At 40.0% G+C, this 14,530-nt stretch overlaps 2 protein-coding genes across 12 annotated transcripts in view; both read left to right on the plus strand.

Moving 5' to 3' along the window:
• Window positions 1-14,530, plus strand: part of TAF1 (TATA-box binding protein associated factor 1) — a 124,418-nt gene that overhangs the window by 51,938 nt on the left and 57,950 nt on the right. For 10 of the 11 annotated variants that reach the window (XM_075539439.1, XM_075539430.1, XM_075539433.1 and 7 more), the window contains exons 19-25: window positions 599-748; window positions 898-1,017; window positions 1,287-1,462; window positions 5,095-5,273; window positions 9,802-10,015; window positions 10,361-10,526; window positions 11,629-11,840. In XM_075539439.1, the coding sequence (XP_075395554.1) occupies window positions 599-748; window positions 898-1,017; window positions 1,287-1,462; window positions 5,095-5,273; window positions 9,802-10,015; window positions 10,361-10,526; window positions 11,629-11,840 (1,217 nt within the window). The remainder of the gene's footprint in view (window positions 1-598; window positions 749-897; window positions 1,018-1,286; window positions 1,463-5,094; window positions 5,274-9,801; window positions 10,016-10,360; window positions 10,527-11,628; window positions 11,841-14,530) is intronic. The other variant, XM_075539431.1, reaches the window with a different exon arrangement.
• Window positions 6,434-6,768, plus strand: LOC142433983 (small ribosomal subunit protein uS14). The gene has a single exon (XM_075538629.1). It carries the CDS (start codon window positions 6,483-6,485, stop codon window positions 6,651-6,653), a length of 171 nt encoding a protein of 56 aa, XP_075394744.1. The 5' UTR covers window positions 6,434-6,482; the 3' UTR covers window positions 6,654-6,768.

The raw sequence follows: 14,530 nt of genomic DNA on the forward strand, positions 1-14,530 counted from the left end.
TGTACTATTATTTACTATTGTAAATGTGAAATGTCAGAGAAAACACCAGAAAAACCAAACCCACTGCCATTGAGTTGATGCTGACTTATAGCAACCCTCTAGAACAGGGCAGTTCTGCCCCTGTTAGTTTCTGAGACTGTATTTCTTTATGGGTATAGAAAGGCTGGTCTTTGTCCCACAGAGTGGCTGCTGGTTTCAAACTGTAGACCTTGCAGTTATTAAGCCAACCGATGATCACTACACCACCAGGGCTCCACATCAGATAACAAGATTGTCCAAATTACTTCATCATTAGTTTGGATATAACCCTAACATTGAGAACTACTAATGAATTACATGAAATAGGAGTCTGAAAAACATCGTTGTTCCACATCTTTCTTTTTACTCTCGTTGGCTGAGGTTTTAACCTTTATTTAACATAATATCAATACCATAGGAAAGAAGCTAAGCAGTGAACAATTTTATAACAATTGGTCCCTGGACTGTTGAAGAATATATTGAATTTCACATTATTTTAATTGTTTTGACTTTGTTGCTATGGCTAGGAAGTAGAACAAAATGCTTTTTGTAGCTATAAGAATTTTTTTTAATACCTCAGGTTCGCACAGCTCCTTGGAACACCACAAGAGCTTTCATTGCTGCCATGAAGGGCAAGTGCCTACTGGAGGTAACTGGGGTGGCAGATCCCACAGGATGTGGTGAAGGATTCTCGTATGTGAAAATTCCAAACAAACCAACACAACAAAAGGTAAGACTATCTGTTAATTTCTAAAAGGAGAAAATGAAGGGGGAAATAGGGATAGGGAAGACTAGAGGACCCAAAATGAAGGATGACTTAAGGGATTACTATAAAGAGTTCAGCTTACTAAGAGTCTCTCGTGCTTTTGTTTGAGGTAGGATGATAAGGAGCCTCAACCAGTGAAGAAGACAGTAACAGGAACAGATGCAGACCTCCGTCGCCTTTCTCTGAAAAATGCCAAGCAACTTCTACGTAAATTTGGTGTGCCCGAGGAAGAGGTGGGTTTGGAAGGGGAAAATTTAGAGACTCCTAGAGGCTTTGTATATAGAGAAGATTCTAAGACAGATATAAGGGATCATTTGAAGAACTTTATGGGTTAGGTTATAGTAACTGGGTTTTGGGTACTTTTACAGGCATTTACTTTCTATTAAATATAAGTTTTGAGGGTTTTTTTTGTTTTGCTATTTTGTCTGGCATGTATGTGTGTTTTAATTTATCCCTGAGAATCCTTGAGTGACTTGTGAATGTTTGGGTATCTGTATTACAGATTAAAAAATTGTCCCGCTGGGAAGTAATCGATGTGGTACGCACAATGTCAACAGAACAGGCCCGCTCTGGAGAGGGGCCCATGAGCAAATTTGCCCGAGGTTCAAGGTTTTCTGTGGCTGAGCATCAAGAACGTTATAAAGAGGAATGTCAGCGCATCTTTGACCTACAGAACAAGTATGTTGTTTTACTGCTTCGAAAATCCAAGCAGAAAAGAAAAGGGGTCCCACATTTTTAAAGTGAAGAGGTCACTTTAAAATGTTATTTGGTGAGTGGATAACTGAGATTTCAGGGTAATATCTGTTTATAATATTACTACTAGAATACCCAGAAAGTTCAAAGCAACTTTGCAAAGGTTTTCTTTTTTTTTTTTTTAATTTTAACAATTTATTGGGGCTCATACAATTCTTTTCACAGTTCATGCATATACATACATCAATTGTATAAAGCACATCTGTACAGTCTTTGCCCTAATCATTTTTTTCTCTTTTCTTCTTTTACATTTTATTAGGGACTCATACAACTCTTACCACAATCCATACATATACATACATCAATTGTATAAACCACATCCATACATTCCCCGCCCCAATCATTCTCAAGGCATTTGCTCTCCACTTAAGCCCCTTGCATCAGGTCCTCTTTTTTTTCCCCCCCTCCCTCCCCATTCCCCCCTCCCTCATATGCCCTTGGTAATTTATACATCGTTGTTTTGTCATATCTTGCCCTATCCGGAGTCTCCCTTCCCCCCTTCTCTGCTGTCCCTCTCCCAGGGAAGAGGTCACATGTGGATCCTTGTAATCAGTTCCCCCTTTCCAACCCACTCACCCTCCACTCTCCCAGCATCGTCCCTCACACCCTTGGTCCTGAAGGTATCATCCACTCTGAATTCCCTGTACCTCCAACCCTCATATGCACCAGTGTACAGCCTCTGTCCTATCCAGCCCTGCAAGGTAGAATTCGGATCATGGTAGTTGGGGGAAGGAAGCATCCAGGATCCGGGGGAAAGCTGTGTTCTTCATCGATACTACCTCACACCCTAATTAACCCATCTCCTCTCCTAAACCCCTCTATGAGGGGATCTCCATTGGTCGACACTTGGGCCTTGGGTCTCCACTCTGCACTTCCCCCTTCATTTAATATGATATATATATATATACATATATATACATACATATACACATATATACACATGCATACACACACTTATATCTTTTTTTTTTTGCATGATGCCTTATACCTGGTCCCTTGGGCACCTCGTGATCGCACTGGCCGGTGTGCTTCTTCCATGTGGGCTTATTTGCTTCTGAGCTAGATGGCCGCTTGTTCACCTTCAAGCCTTTAAGACCCCAGACACTATCTCTTTTGATAGCCGGGCACCATCAGCTTTCTTCACCACATCTGCTTATGCACCCATTTGTCTTCAGCGATCCTATCATGGAGGTGTGCAGTCAATGATATGATTTTTTGTTCTTTGATGCCTAGTAACTGATCCCTTTGGGACCACTCGATCACACAGGCTGGTGTGTTCTTCCATGTGGACTTTGTTGCTTCTGAGCTAGATGGCCGCTTGTTTATCTTCAAGCCTTTAAGACCCCAGTCACTCTCTCTTTTGATAGCCGGGCACCATCAGCTTTCTTCACCACATTTACTTGTTCACCCACTTTGGCTCCAGCTGTTGTGTCGGGAGAGTGAGCATCATAGAGTTCCAATTTAATAAAAGAAGGTATTCATGCATTGAGGGAGTGTTTGAGTAGAGGCCCAAGGTCCTTCTGCCACCTTAATACTTGACCTATAAATATAGACAGATAGATCTATTTCCCCATCCTCCTATATATATTTGCATGTACATGTCTTTGTCTAGACCTCCATGAATGCCCTTTGACTCCTAGCTCTTTCCTCCATCTTCCTTGACTTTCCTCCTGCCCTACTACCATGCTTCATCGCCACCTGGGCTAGAGTATACCTCTTCTCTAAGCAACCTTACCCTTGATCGTTTCCCACCAGGCCTGCCACTCCCCCTTCTCTACCATTTGGGGTCCCATGTTTTTCCCTTGTCCCTGGGTTTGTTAACACCACTTCCTTACCCCCCTACCCCCCCACCCCAAGTCCCCCCAGAACTGTCGGTCCCGTTGTTTTTCCTCCAGATAGTTCATCCAGCCTGTCCTATTCAGACAGACCTGTGGAGTCACTAACATGCACGAAAACTAGACAGAGGAAAACAAAGCAACAGTATACAACCAGACAACAAAACAACAAAAACAAACCACTGACAAAGAACAGAATAAAACAGTTCACAAGAGAAAAGCTTGTAGTTAGTTCAGGGATCGTTTGCTGGCCCTTAGGAGCGTTTTCCAGTCCAGTCTGTTGGGGCACCACGCCCTGGCCCCAAAGTCCACTTTCAGCATTCCCTGGGGACCTTGCCACTCCATTCCCTTGCTGTTCCGCTGCACTCCCCCAGTGATTTGCCTCGGTGTGGTGGGATCAGGTCAGGTGCAATTCCCACTCACAAAGGTTTTCAAAGGTTAAGAGCAGCCAGGCCTAGGGTCCATGGCAACTCTGACCAACAAAAACACTAGTGACACAAAAGGTTCTTCTGATAGCTTAGTGATGGTAGGATGATAATGCACTATTAAAAATAAAACAGTGTGGGAGGGTGGAAAGAAAAAAACAGTGTTTAAAAACAAAATATCAAATCATTGTGAATGGGGGGAGTGCAGATTGGGGACCCAAGACCTATCTGTAGGCATCTGGACATCCCCTTACAGAAGGGTCGCTGGGAGGAGATGAGCCAGTCAGGGTGCAGTGTAGCAACGATGAAACATACAACTTTCCTCTAGTTCCTAAATGCTAACCCCCACTACCCTCCACTATCATGATCCCAATTTTACCTTAGAAATCTGACTAGACCAGAGGGTGTACACTGGTACAGATGGGAACTGGAAACACAGGGAATCCAGGACAAATGATCCCTTCAGGACCAGTGCTGAGAGGCGATACCAGGAGGGTGGGTTGGAAAGGTGGAACAAATTACAAGGATCTACATATAACCTCCTCCCTGGGGATGTACAATAGAAAAGTGGGTGAAGGTAGATGTCGGGCAGTGTGAGATATGACAAAATGATAATTTATAAATTATCAAGGGCTCATGAGGGAGGGGAGAGCAGGGAAGGAGGGGGAAAATGAGCTGATACCAAGGGCTCAAGTAGAAAACAAATGTTTTGAGAATGATGATGGCAACAAATATACAAATGTGCTTGACATGATGGATGTATGGATTGTGATGAGTTGTATGAGCCCCCAATAAAGTGATTACAAATAAATAAATAAACTGTTCTAACCTGTTGCTTGGGAATTATTAAAATAGTTGCTGTGGTTTTTCACCCCTGACTAAACATCTAGAAAAAGTTTATAACACTTTTTTGTTAGGGTTCCATGTCTTTCTGGATACTCATTTTAAAAATATATTGAAATGAAAATCATATAATAAAATTAACTATTAGAACAATAGTATTTGGTACATTCACAGTGTTGTGCAATAATGCCCTCGAATTCCAAAACTGTTTCACCCTCCAAAGTTAAATGGGTATTTCTCTTAAGAATTGTTTCCCAATCTCTCACTCAAGCCTAAAACTATGTTGGTTCAGCTTGTTCTATACTTTAAAAGCATTACAACCTCAGAAACTTATAGGGGCAAGTCTGTGCTATCCTATAGGGTAACTATGAATCAGGATTGACTTGATGGCAGTGAGTTTTATACTTTAAAAACTTTACCCTATTTTTTATATGACATGTGTCTTTCTCTTTAGGGTTTTGTCATCAACTGAAGTCTTATCAACTGACACAGACAGCAGCTCAGCTGAAGATAGTGACTTTGAAGAAATGGGAAAGAACATCGAGAACATGTTACAGAACAAGAAAACCAGCTCTCAGCTATCACGTGAACGGGAAGAACAGGAGAGGAAAGAGCTACAGCGGATGCTACTGGGTGAGAGGTTAGGGTTTGGTAGATAAATTAGAAAGATGAGGTTTAAAAAGAAATGTGAAAATAAATACTACTCAGGCAAAGTGGTGAGAGAGGAAGGAGGGAATGAGTAAAGAGAATCCTGTTGAGGTAGAGAGATTTTTGCAGAGCTATAAAGTTGTACTTCTGGTGAGCGTTATAATCATTTGTCTACTGTGTGGAATTTATTAATTAATTTGGGGAGTGACGTTAAACCCCTGAATTAATGTAAAATTCTGGACAAATGTATTTTTTCTGGAAATAAGAAGCAGCTTCCAAATTACCAACCAGAAACTGGAGAAGATCAGAGGTAGAGATGAACTGAGTTAGGATATGGACAGTGAGAAGAGGGAGAATGAAGAAAATCAAGGTGAAGGTAAAGATTTCACTTTGGCTTTACTAGAAGTAGGGCACCATTAAAGTGAAAGATTTAGAGAAAGAATCAGGTTTAGGAAAGGAAGGTATAACGTCCTTATAACTAGGATAAGTAAAAAAATATTACAACCTTCATTAAACAATATCAAAATGTGAGGCTATTTTTTCTTTACATATCTTACACTTACGTCTCTACAACCTTGAAGGAAGTGTTTCTATATCTTACTTTTCCCTGAAGAATTCTGCCTTTGATTTATACCTAGTCAAAATGACAGTTTTGGCATCCTCAAAGGACACAATTTATATTCTTTTTCAATGTTCTTTGAGTTTGGGTAACAAAGAACTGAAGGGAGCAGATCAGAACTGTGTAGGGTAGATAGGGTAAGGTTTTCCAACAAAATTTTTATATGATAGCTTTTGCCACCCTCAAAGAATGAATGAGTATAGTCTCCATGGGGAAAAATGTGTATCAGTGGAGCTTTCTTGTCTCACCATTGAGTTTTCAGGGATTTTAAAAATAGTTTTATTGAGATATAATTAGCATATCATAATTCAATAGTTCGGTCATATCAAGGGTTGTATGTTCATCACCACAATCAACTTTTGAACATTTTCTTCCTTCTTGTACCCATTTTCCACCAACCTTCTCTTCCATGCCTCCAGGTAATAATTAAGCTAGTTACTGTCTATAGATCCATTCATCCTGACATCCCTATACAGGAAAACTTTTTCTTTTAAAATGACCAAATAAAACAGAGAAAACCTTCAATTGAAAAGAAAACGGGAAGCCTTTTGCCTTGGAGAGAGCCTGGAAACAAGATGGGTCACCAGCAGCTCTACTGGAGCCACCCGCGAAAATTCGGCCAGGGTTCCCGTTCTTGCCGCGTGTGCTCAAACCGGCACGGTCTGATCCGGAAGTACGGCCTCAATATGTGCCGTCAGTGTTTCCGTCAGTACGCGAAGGACATCGGCTTCATCAAGCTGGACTAAGTTGTCTTTGGATGGACAATCCAACACCGCCACCCAAAAGAAGAAACAATGCCAACTATTTGTACATAAAATAAAAAAAATTCAAGTCTGAAAAAAAAAAGAAAAGAAAAGAAAACGGAAAATCTTTAAAAACTAGAATAAATTCAAAATGAGCCCAAAGGGAGATCAAATGACAAGATAATACATGATAGCCTAACTACAGCTCCTAAAATTCGCCTTACAATGCTCTGCTTGACATTAAAGTTACATTAGTAGACTATGATCAGTGAGGATCCACTAGAGACTCAGTCCATTTAGGGAACCCTGCAATTGGATTTGGAGTTTTATTAATTTACAATCAGTCACACAGGCTGGTGTGCTGCTTCTGTGTGGACTTAACTGGTTTTCAGGCAATCCTTTAAGACCCCAGATGCTATTTTTTCTGGTAGCCAGACATAATCTGATTTCTTCACACTTTGCTGTAGCACCCATATCTTCAGCGGTCACCTCATGAGTGCATGTACTAAGCTAGTACTTGCACTCATGCTCATTCATAATATAAGAACTAGTTGTTCTTATATTAGGGCTATAATGAAGTGTGAGCTCAATCCTATATATCTGGTTTATATATATCCCTGGTTCACTTTAGAGACATCATTATCATTTTATTGGAGTACACCATAAATTTTTATAATCCCCCATGATCATCCTATGTTCCTTTGAGAAAATCTATCAAGATTAATTACCCCTTTGGAATTTAGTAGTTGCCATAGTCTTCTGAGCTGACTTCTCTGCCTTGAACCCAACTAGCCCAGGCCGAGAAGATCCTCTTGGGCCTTTTAAAAATTTTTTGGAAGGCATACTGTGATACTAAGCTTGTCTGAAGCCATTCACTGATCCAGAGACATATTTATATATGTGGAATAACTGGGAGCCCTTGTGGTGTAGCGATTATGCATTGGGCTGCACTCTATATGATCAGCAGATCGAAACCAGTCACTCTGCATAAGAAAGGCAGTTTGCTGCTCCTATAAAAGCAGTTACAGTCTCAGAAATCCACATGGTTTTCTGAGTTGGCATTGACTCGATAGCAGTGAGGTTGTGTGTGCGCGTGTGTGTGTAATAAACCCATGCATTTATGAACTGGAACCCTATTAGCAATACTTTCTGACTTACCCTTGTATGTGTATTTTTTGTATTTGTGAGTCAAGGGTCAAGGAGCCTAAGCTGACCTCTTCTGGTCTCCCTATTGCTATGAGGCAGGTGTCAGACATGTCTCTATCTTCTGTCTTTTTTTGGCCTGTCTTGACATCAACTGTTCTTCCCCTGAGTCTACTTTTCTGCTGGATTCAATAATTTATTGCAGTGACCACACAGAGCTCAACAGACAAAACTCACAAAGAAGTTTATTAGGGACTTTAACAAGTTACCACAAATCAAGGTCAGTAAATGATAAGGATACAGTCATTGGTCCACATCAGCACCTTTCATAAGTTAGAAGCCAAGTTTTTCTCTGGTTGTCACCTCTCAACAATGTGGTCCCTTGGCTTCTTCCTCTGAGCAAAGAAGCCATCCTCTTACTCTGTCACACGGTTTTATAGTCTTGGCACTGCTCGTGGTCCTCTTGCTTTGGCCTTGGTTGTCAGCCTAGCTCCTTCACTGCAGTCCCTGGTCCATCTGGTCTTGGCCTCTGCTGCTTCCGACAGATTTCTAATGTGCTTCGCTGATGGACCCCCTTTCTGGTGGTCCTGGGTTTTCTTTCTGTTCCTGCTAATGCCGCTTGTCCTTTAAAGCCTGGGAAGTGGCAGCAAAATCTGACGAATCCCCTCTACTAGTCATATGCATAACCTATTTGCATAGGCTCACCCAAGCATTTGGTGGGAGTTACAGACTAGAAGAGTCATATTAAGAAATTTCATTGGGAGAGAGGGGAGAAATGGGGAACCGATTATAATTGACATATAACCACCTCCCTCTCCCCAGGGGACAAACAACAGAAACGTGGTCGAAGGGAGACAATTTGAAGGTGTAACATGAAAATAATATTTATAATTTATCAGGGGTCCACAAGGGTGGGAGAGTAAGGAAAGGAGGGAAAAAGAGGAACTGATACCAAAGGCTCAAGCAGAAAGAAAATGTTTTGAAAATGATGATGGCAACATATATACAAATGTGTTTAATACAGTGGATGTGTGGATTGTTATAAGAGCTGTTAGGAGCCCCTAATAAGTGATTTATTGATAATAATAAAAAGAAAGGAAAGGCCTTCCCCAGCCCGCCCACTATGACGGTTACCTACAGCTGCATTGCTAATGGCTGAACCATCCTAACAGAGCTGGCCCTGACAGGCGGCTCCTATCAGGAGGCAGTGGCAACAGTGCTCAGACTAGTTCTTCTTAGTGCTGAACCAAGGATCATAACTAAAATTGGAAGGTTAGTGATACTTTTTTGCAAGATCCTTTGATGTCACAAGAACATTTTTCTCCTTCAAATGCAGTTGCTGCAGATTTTCAGCAAGTATTAGGAAAATATATGGATGACATTGTTTGGTGGTTCAGTTGTCAGTGTTCTGGTTTTCTTTACACTGAATCACAATCCATGAAGGCTGCAGGGTTTGATCTTCTTCATCAGCAAGTACTTCAAGTCACTGTTGCTTCCAGCTTTCCCATGCCAACCACCAGTAATGACCAGCGCACCTTGATTGTATGTTTGATCCATTTCAGACTGACGAACTTGGTAGAATTCTTCAATGTCTTCATCACTACCATTAGTGGATAGTGGATGAAGTTCAATAAAAGTCAAGGAGAAAACAGTATTTCTACACTGAGAAGTCAAGTGAATGATGTAGCAAATATTATGACACAAACTATTGATACAATTTTGGAAAGAGAAGAAATACTGAATAACTCTAATAATAAAACAATTCATCTCCAAAAAAAAAAGAAAGGAAAGGAAATTTCACTCAACCACTACTTATAAAAGCAGGAAAATGAGCATTGAAACTTAAGTTTTGAAAGGACAACTCAATGTACTATTGAAACTCATGTTTTCTATAGACCCATTGTCTTGTGGCATAGTGAACTTAGAGGTCTCCACTGAACTCCAAGAAAATGGTCATTTGGGGAAAAGAGTGCATTTTTTTGTGTTGTTTTTTTTTCCTGCTATGCAGCAGCAGGCTCAGCAGCATCAGGAAACAATCATAGAGATGATGACACAGCTTCTGTGACTAGCCTTAACTCTTCTGCCACTGGACGCTGTCTCAAGATTTACCGCACATTTCGAGATGAGGAAGGAAAAGAATATGTTCGCTGTGAGACTGTCCGAAAACCAGCTGTCATTGATGCCTATGTACGCATACGGACCACAAAAGACGAAGAATTCATGTGAGTGTGCTGTTTTCCCCTTTCTAGTGTGATAAGGAGAATAATGATGATGGGGAATGTTCATGGGGATGAGCTCTTGATTTGAATAGTACCAAATTAAAAGAATTTTCAATTCACTACAAAATAAAGTTGCAATTAAAACCATGATCTGATGTGTAAACCCCCACCTAATTCAACACACACACACACACACCCAGTGTGAATTTAATTGCATAGGTCCTTTGCATAGTGGGATACAGACGTGCTTTCATTTCAGTCTGCATGGATCTTAGGTCTGACTTGTTTGGTGTCAGGAAAATCTTTAAGTTTACTTATGATCCTTTGATCTCTCCCCTCCTTATTCAGTCGAAAGTTTGCCCTTTTTGATGAGCAGCATCGTGAAGAGATGCGAAAAGAGCGACGAAGGATTCAAGAGCAACTGAGGCGGCTTAAGCGAAATCAGGAAAAGGAGAAACTTAAAGGTCCTCCTGAAAAGAAGCCCAAAAAAATGAAGGAACGCCCTGACCTAAAAGTAAGTATAATGTGATATAACTATAGCTAAGAAAAGAAAGGAAGAAAAATCCACTACTATCAAGTTGCTTCTGACTCATAACCTGCTAAAGAGTTTCTGAAACTGTGAATTTCATCTTTCTCATGTGGATCTTCTAGTAGGTTTGAAATGCTGACCTAACACTTAACCCACAGTACCACTAAGGCTACTTATACAACTTCTCCCTGATCTTTTGGCTTCTTTACTGAGTATGAAGGCAGTATGTGGAAAGCTGATTTTCAACTATATGGCTACTTTGCTATTAACAGTACTAGTGTAAAATGTACCAAAACTTCAACTATTCTCATTGGATGTACCCTTACATATTTGAGATATTTTCTAAGAATTGAATTAGGTCTTTATACACATGCACACATCATCATGTACTTTTATGAATGAATGCATCTGGTTTTGAAATTATACATATCTCCAAAAGACAAAAATAAAATACAAATTACTTTGTATAACTTAGACATCCCACATGTTACTGTACACTGTGATGTGACTGTAATGTACATTATAACATGAAGCAATTGTGTTAAGAGTGGAAAGAGCTTTGGACTTGGAGACAATACACTGCATGGGAAAGTACTTTATAAATAATAAATTATTCAAAGTTAATAGATAACTTTAACTATTGTGGTATTGCTTTCTTACATGCGTTAGATAAGTAAAATACAGTATTGACCTCATTTTGTAGTTTAAACTAATGTCTGAGATGGAGACTTAGTGTCATTGATCTTTTCCCTGCTTCTGACTTGGGTTTGGGATACAACCCATGCTGCTTGAGTGTGCAAGTGAATGCAAACTTGGGCTTCAATATCCTTTCCCCTGTCTATAGAATGTTTTCATAGCTCAAAAGTTAAACTGGAGTGGAATTCATCGTCTCTTTTATAGTTTGTAAAGAAGTGTTAAATCTCTGGATTTTGTTTAATTTTAATGTTTTCTATAATGTGGCTTCTGAGTATTAGGTGCCTAACAGTTTTAGTAGAGCAAAAGTTCTGAGACCATCCTTGTATCTCCTGCTTGTATGTATGAGGGGGCAGCCTACTTAATTCTGACATATTGGCACTTCTTTTTGCAGCTGAAATGTGGGGCATGTGGTGCCATTGGACACATGAGAACAAACAAATTCTGTCCCCTTTATTATCAAACAAATGCACCACCCTCCAACCCTGTTGCTATGACAGAGGAGCAGGAAGAGGAGTTGGAAAAGACAGTCATTCATAATGATAATGAAGAACTTATCAAGGTAGAAGGAACCAAGATTGTCTTGGGGAAACAGCTAATTGAAAGGTAAGAGATAGGAAATACTACTGGAGAGATCTATTAGAGGTTGATAATATTGATGGGTGGCCTCAGGTAGAGTGGAGACAGTGGATAATAAGGGTACTTGTTTTCTCTTAAAGAGTATCAGAACTTGGATGAGTTTTCTCAGTAATCCTTGCCAATAATGAAAATCAGTCTCTTGACCTAAAGCACTTATTAGGCTCACTGCTTGTCCTTGGTCATACTACCTAACTTTTCTGTCTTTCCTTGTTTACATGATGATTTAAAAAAATACCCTAGCAGGTGGACATTGGGCCTCCTCGCGCACACTCCCTCAATACAATAGCACCTTGCTCAGCTGCACGGTCATTCCCTGATACCCACCTTCCCGATATGATCACTGAAGACAGACGTGTGTATAAGCAAACATGGTGAAGAACACTGATGGTGCCCGGCTATCAAAAAGATATAGCATCTGGGGTCTTAAAGGCTTGAAGGCAAACAAGCAGCCATCTAGCTCGGAAGCAACAAAGCCCACATAGAAGAAGCACACAGCCTAAGTAAATACAAGGTGTTGAACGGACCAGGTAGCAGACACCAAAGAACAAAAACCATCATTGTGTGATCACCTTCATCACATAAATGCAGAAGACGAGTGTGTGCATCAGTAAGTGGTGAAGAAGGCTGATGGTGCCCGGCTATTGAGAGATATAGTGTCTGGGGACTTAAAGGCTTGAAAGTAAACAAGCGGCCATCTAGCCCAGAAGCAACAAAGTGCACATGGAAGCAGCACACCAACATGTGTGATCATGAAAGGCCGAGGGGACCAGGTTTCAAACAACAAAGGGGGGGTGGGGAATCATCACCATGAATGAGGGCAGTGCGTGATGGGGAACCAATGCCCATCTGTAGACAGCTGGACATCACTTGCGGAGGGGTAGTGGGGAGATGAGTCACTCAGGGTTCAGTGTAGCAACAATGAAACTCAAAACCTTCCTCTAGTTCTTGAACGCTTCCTCCCACCCAATTATCATGATCCCAGTTCTACCTTGCGGACCTGGTTAGACCAGAGGATGCACAGCGGTGCAGTAGGGATCTGGAAACAGGGAATCTAGGACAGATGAACTCCTCAGGACCAGCGGTCAGAGTGGCAACATCGGGAAGGAAGGGGATGTAGAAAGGGAGAACCGATCTCTGGGGTTCTACACGTAACTTCCTCTCTGGGGGATGGGCAACAGGAAGGTGGGTGAGGGGAGACACTGGGCAGTGTAAGATAAGATAAAATAATAATTTATAAATTATTAAGGGTTCATGAGGGAGAGGGGAGCGGGGGTGGAAGGGGAGGGGAAAAAGGAAAATGGGCTGATTCCAGGAACCCAAGTGGAAGGCAAATTTTGGGAATGATGAGGGCAACGAATGTATTAGGGTGCTTTACTCAATTGATGTATGTATGCATTGTGATAAGAGTTGTATGAGCCCCAGTAAAATGATTTATTAAAAATACCCTTAGAATAATTAAAATGCTAAAATGAAAAAAAATTAAATTTTTAAATGCTAAAATGAGAGCAATTACATGAAGCATATAATATAGTATATGGCATATTATAGGTTCAATAAGTGTTAATTTTCTCTTCCTGTTCTACATTTACTTGTTTTTTGTAAGACATTTAACTTCAAAATGTTCTGACAGTGGACCATTTAAAAAGATTATGGAGACATACAGACTCTGATTATACATCTCTCTTAATCTTCAGAGACTTAATAGTCAAGCTAAGTTTTTGCATTTAAAAAAATTGCTAACTTTGACTTGAAAATTGTAAGGCAACAGAAGTGGAAAAAATACAATGCAGGGTTCTTAAATTCAACAAGTGTTAAACATTTTGCCATACTTGTTTTATATAAGTAAAACTTCTTCCCCATAAACCATTTAAAAATAAGGTGAAGGCATCATGACATTTTACTCCTAAATGCTTTAGGACCTAACTCCTAAGTTTGAGAATCTTTTAGCATACGATTAGCACATCTATGAAAATTAACATTAATTCAATAATACTTAATATTTAGCCCTTATTCAAGGATCTCCAGTTAATTTTAATAATGTCTGTACTATCTCCTTCCTATTTATGATTCCATCCAATCCAAATATTAGATTTGGTTGTTAATTTATTGTTTTTAGTGTCTTTTGATCTAGAACTGTCCTTTCACCCTTTGCATTTTCATGAAAGACACTAAAAAATTTTTTTTTTAAGTCCAGGCCAGTTGTTTAAAAATTTCCCAGAGTCTGAATTTGTCTGAATGTTTCTTTGTCAATTAGATTCAGATTAAATGTTTTTGCCAAGATTACCACATAGGTGATTTTATGTACTTACTGTACCACAACAAGAAGCATAGAATGTCAGGTTGTCCCATTACTTTGATCAGCTCCTTAAAAGAGGTGACCCTCAGATTCTTCTTTGCAATTATTTGGGGTGATAATTATGAATATCTTGCTCCCTAAAATTATCTTTTAGTGGTTTTAGCATTCATTGGCAATCATTGCTTGACTCAGTTATTACCATGAGGATGGCAAAATAGTCATTTCTTAAATTCTAGCATTCCTTCTACATTTCTAACCATTCTTCCATGAAGAAGTTTTCCCTTAATTTTTTTTAACTTTTTATTGTGCTTTGGGTGGAAGTTTAGAGCAAATTAGTTTTCCATTCAATTTCTACATGTTT

Source organism: Tenrec ecaudatus, chromosome X (genome assembly GCF_050624435.1).
Source record: "Tenrec ecaudatus isolate mTenEca1 chromosome X, mTenEca1.hap1, whole genome shotgun sequence".
Lineage (NCBI taxonomy): Eukaryota > Metazoa > Chordata > Mammalia > Afrosoricida > Tenrecidae > Tenrec > Tenrec ecaudatus.

Excerpts from the sequence above, each read along its gene's own strand:
- LOC142433983 (XM_075538629.1), top strand. The coding sequence starts at position 6,483 with ATGGGTCACCAGCAGCTCTACTGGAGCCACCCGCGAAAATTCGGCCAG.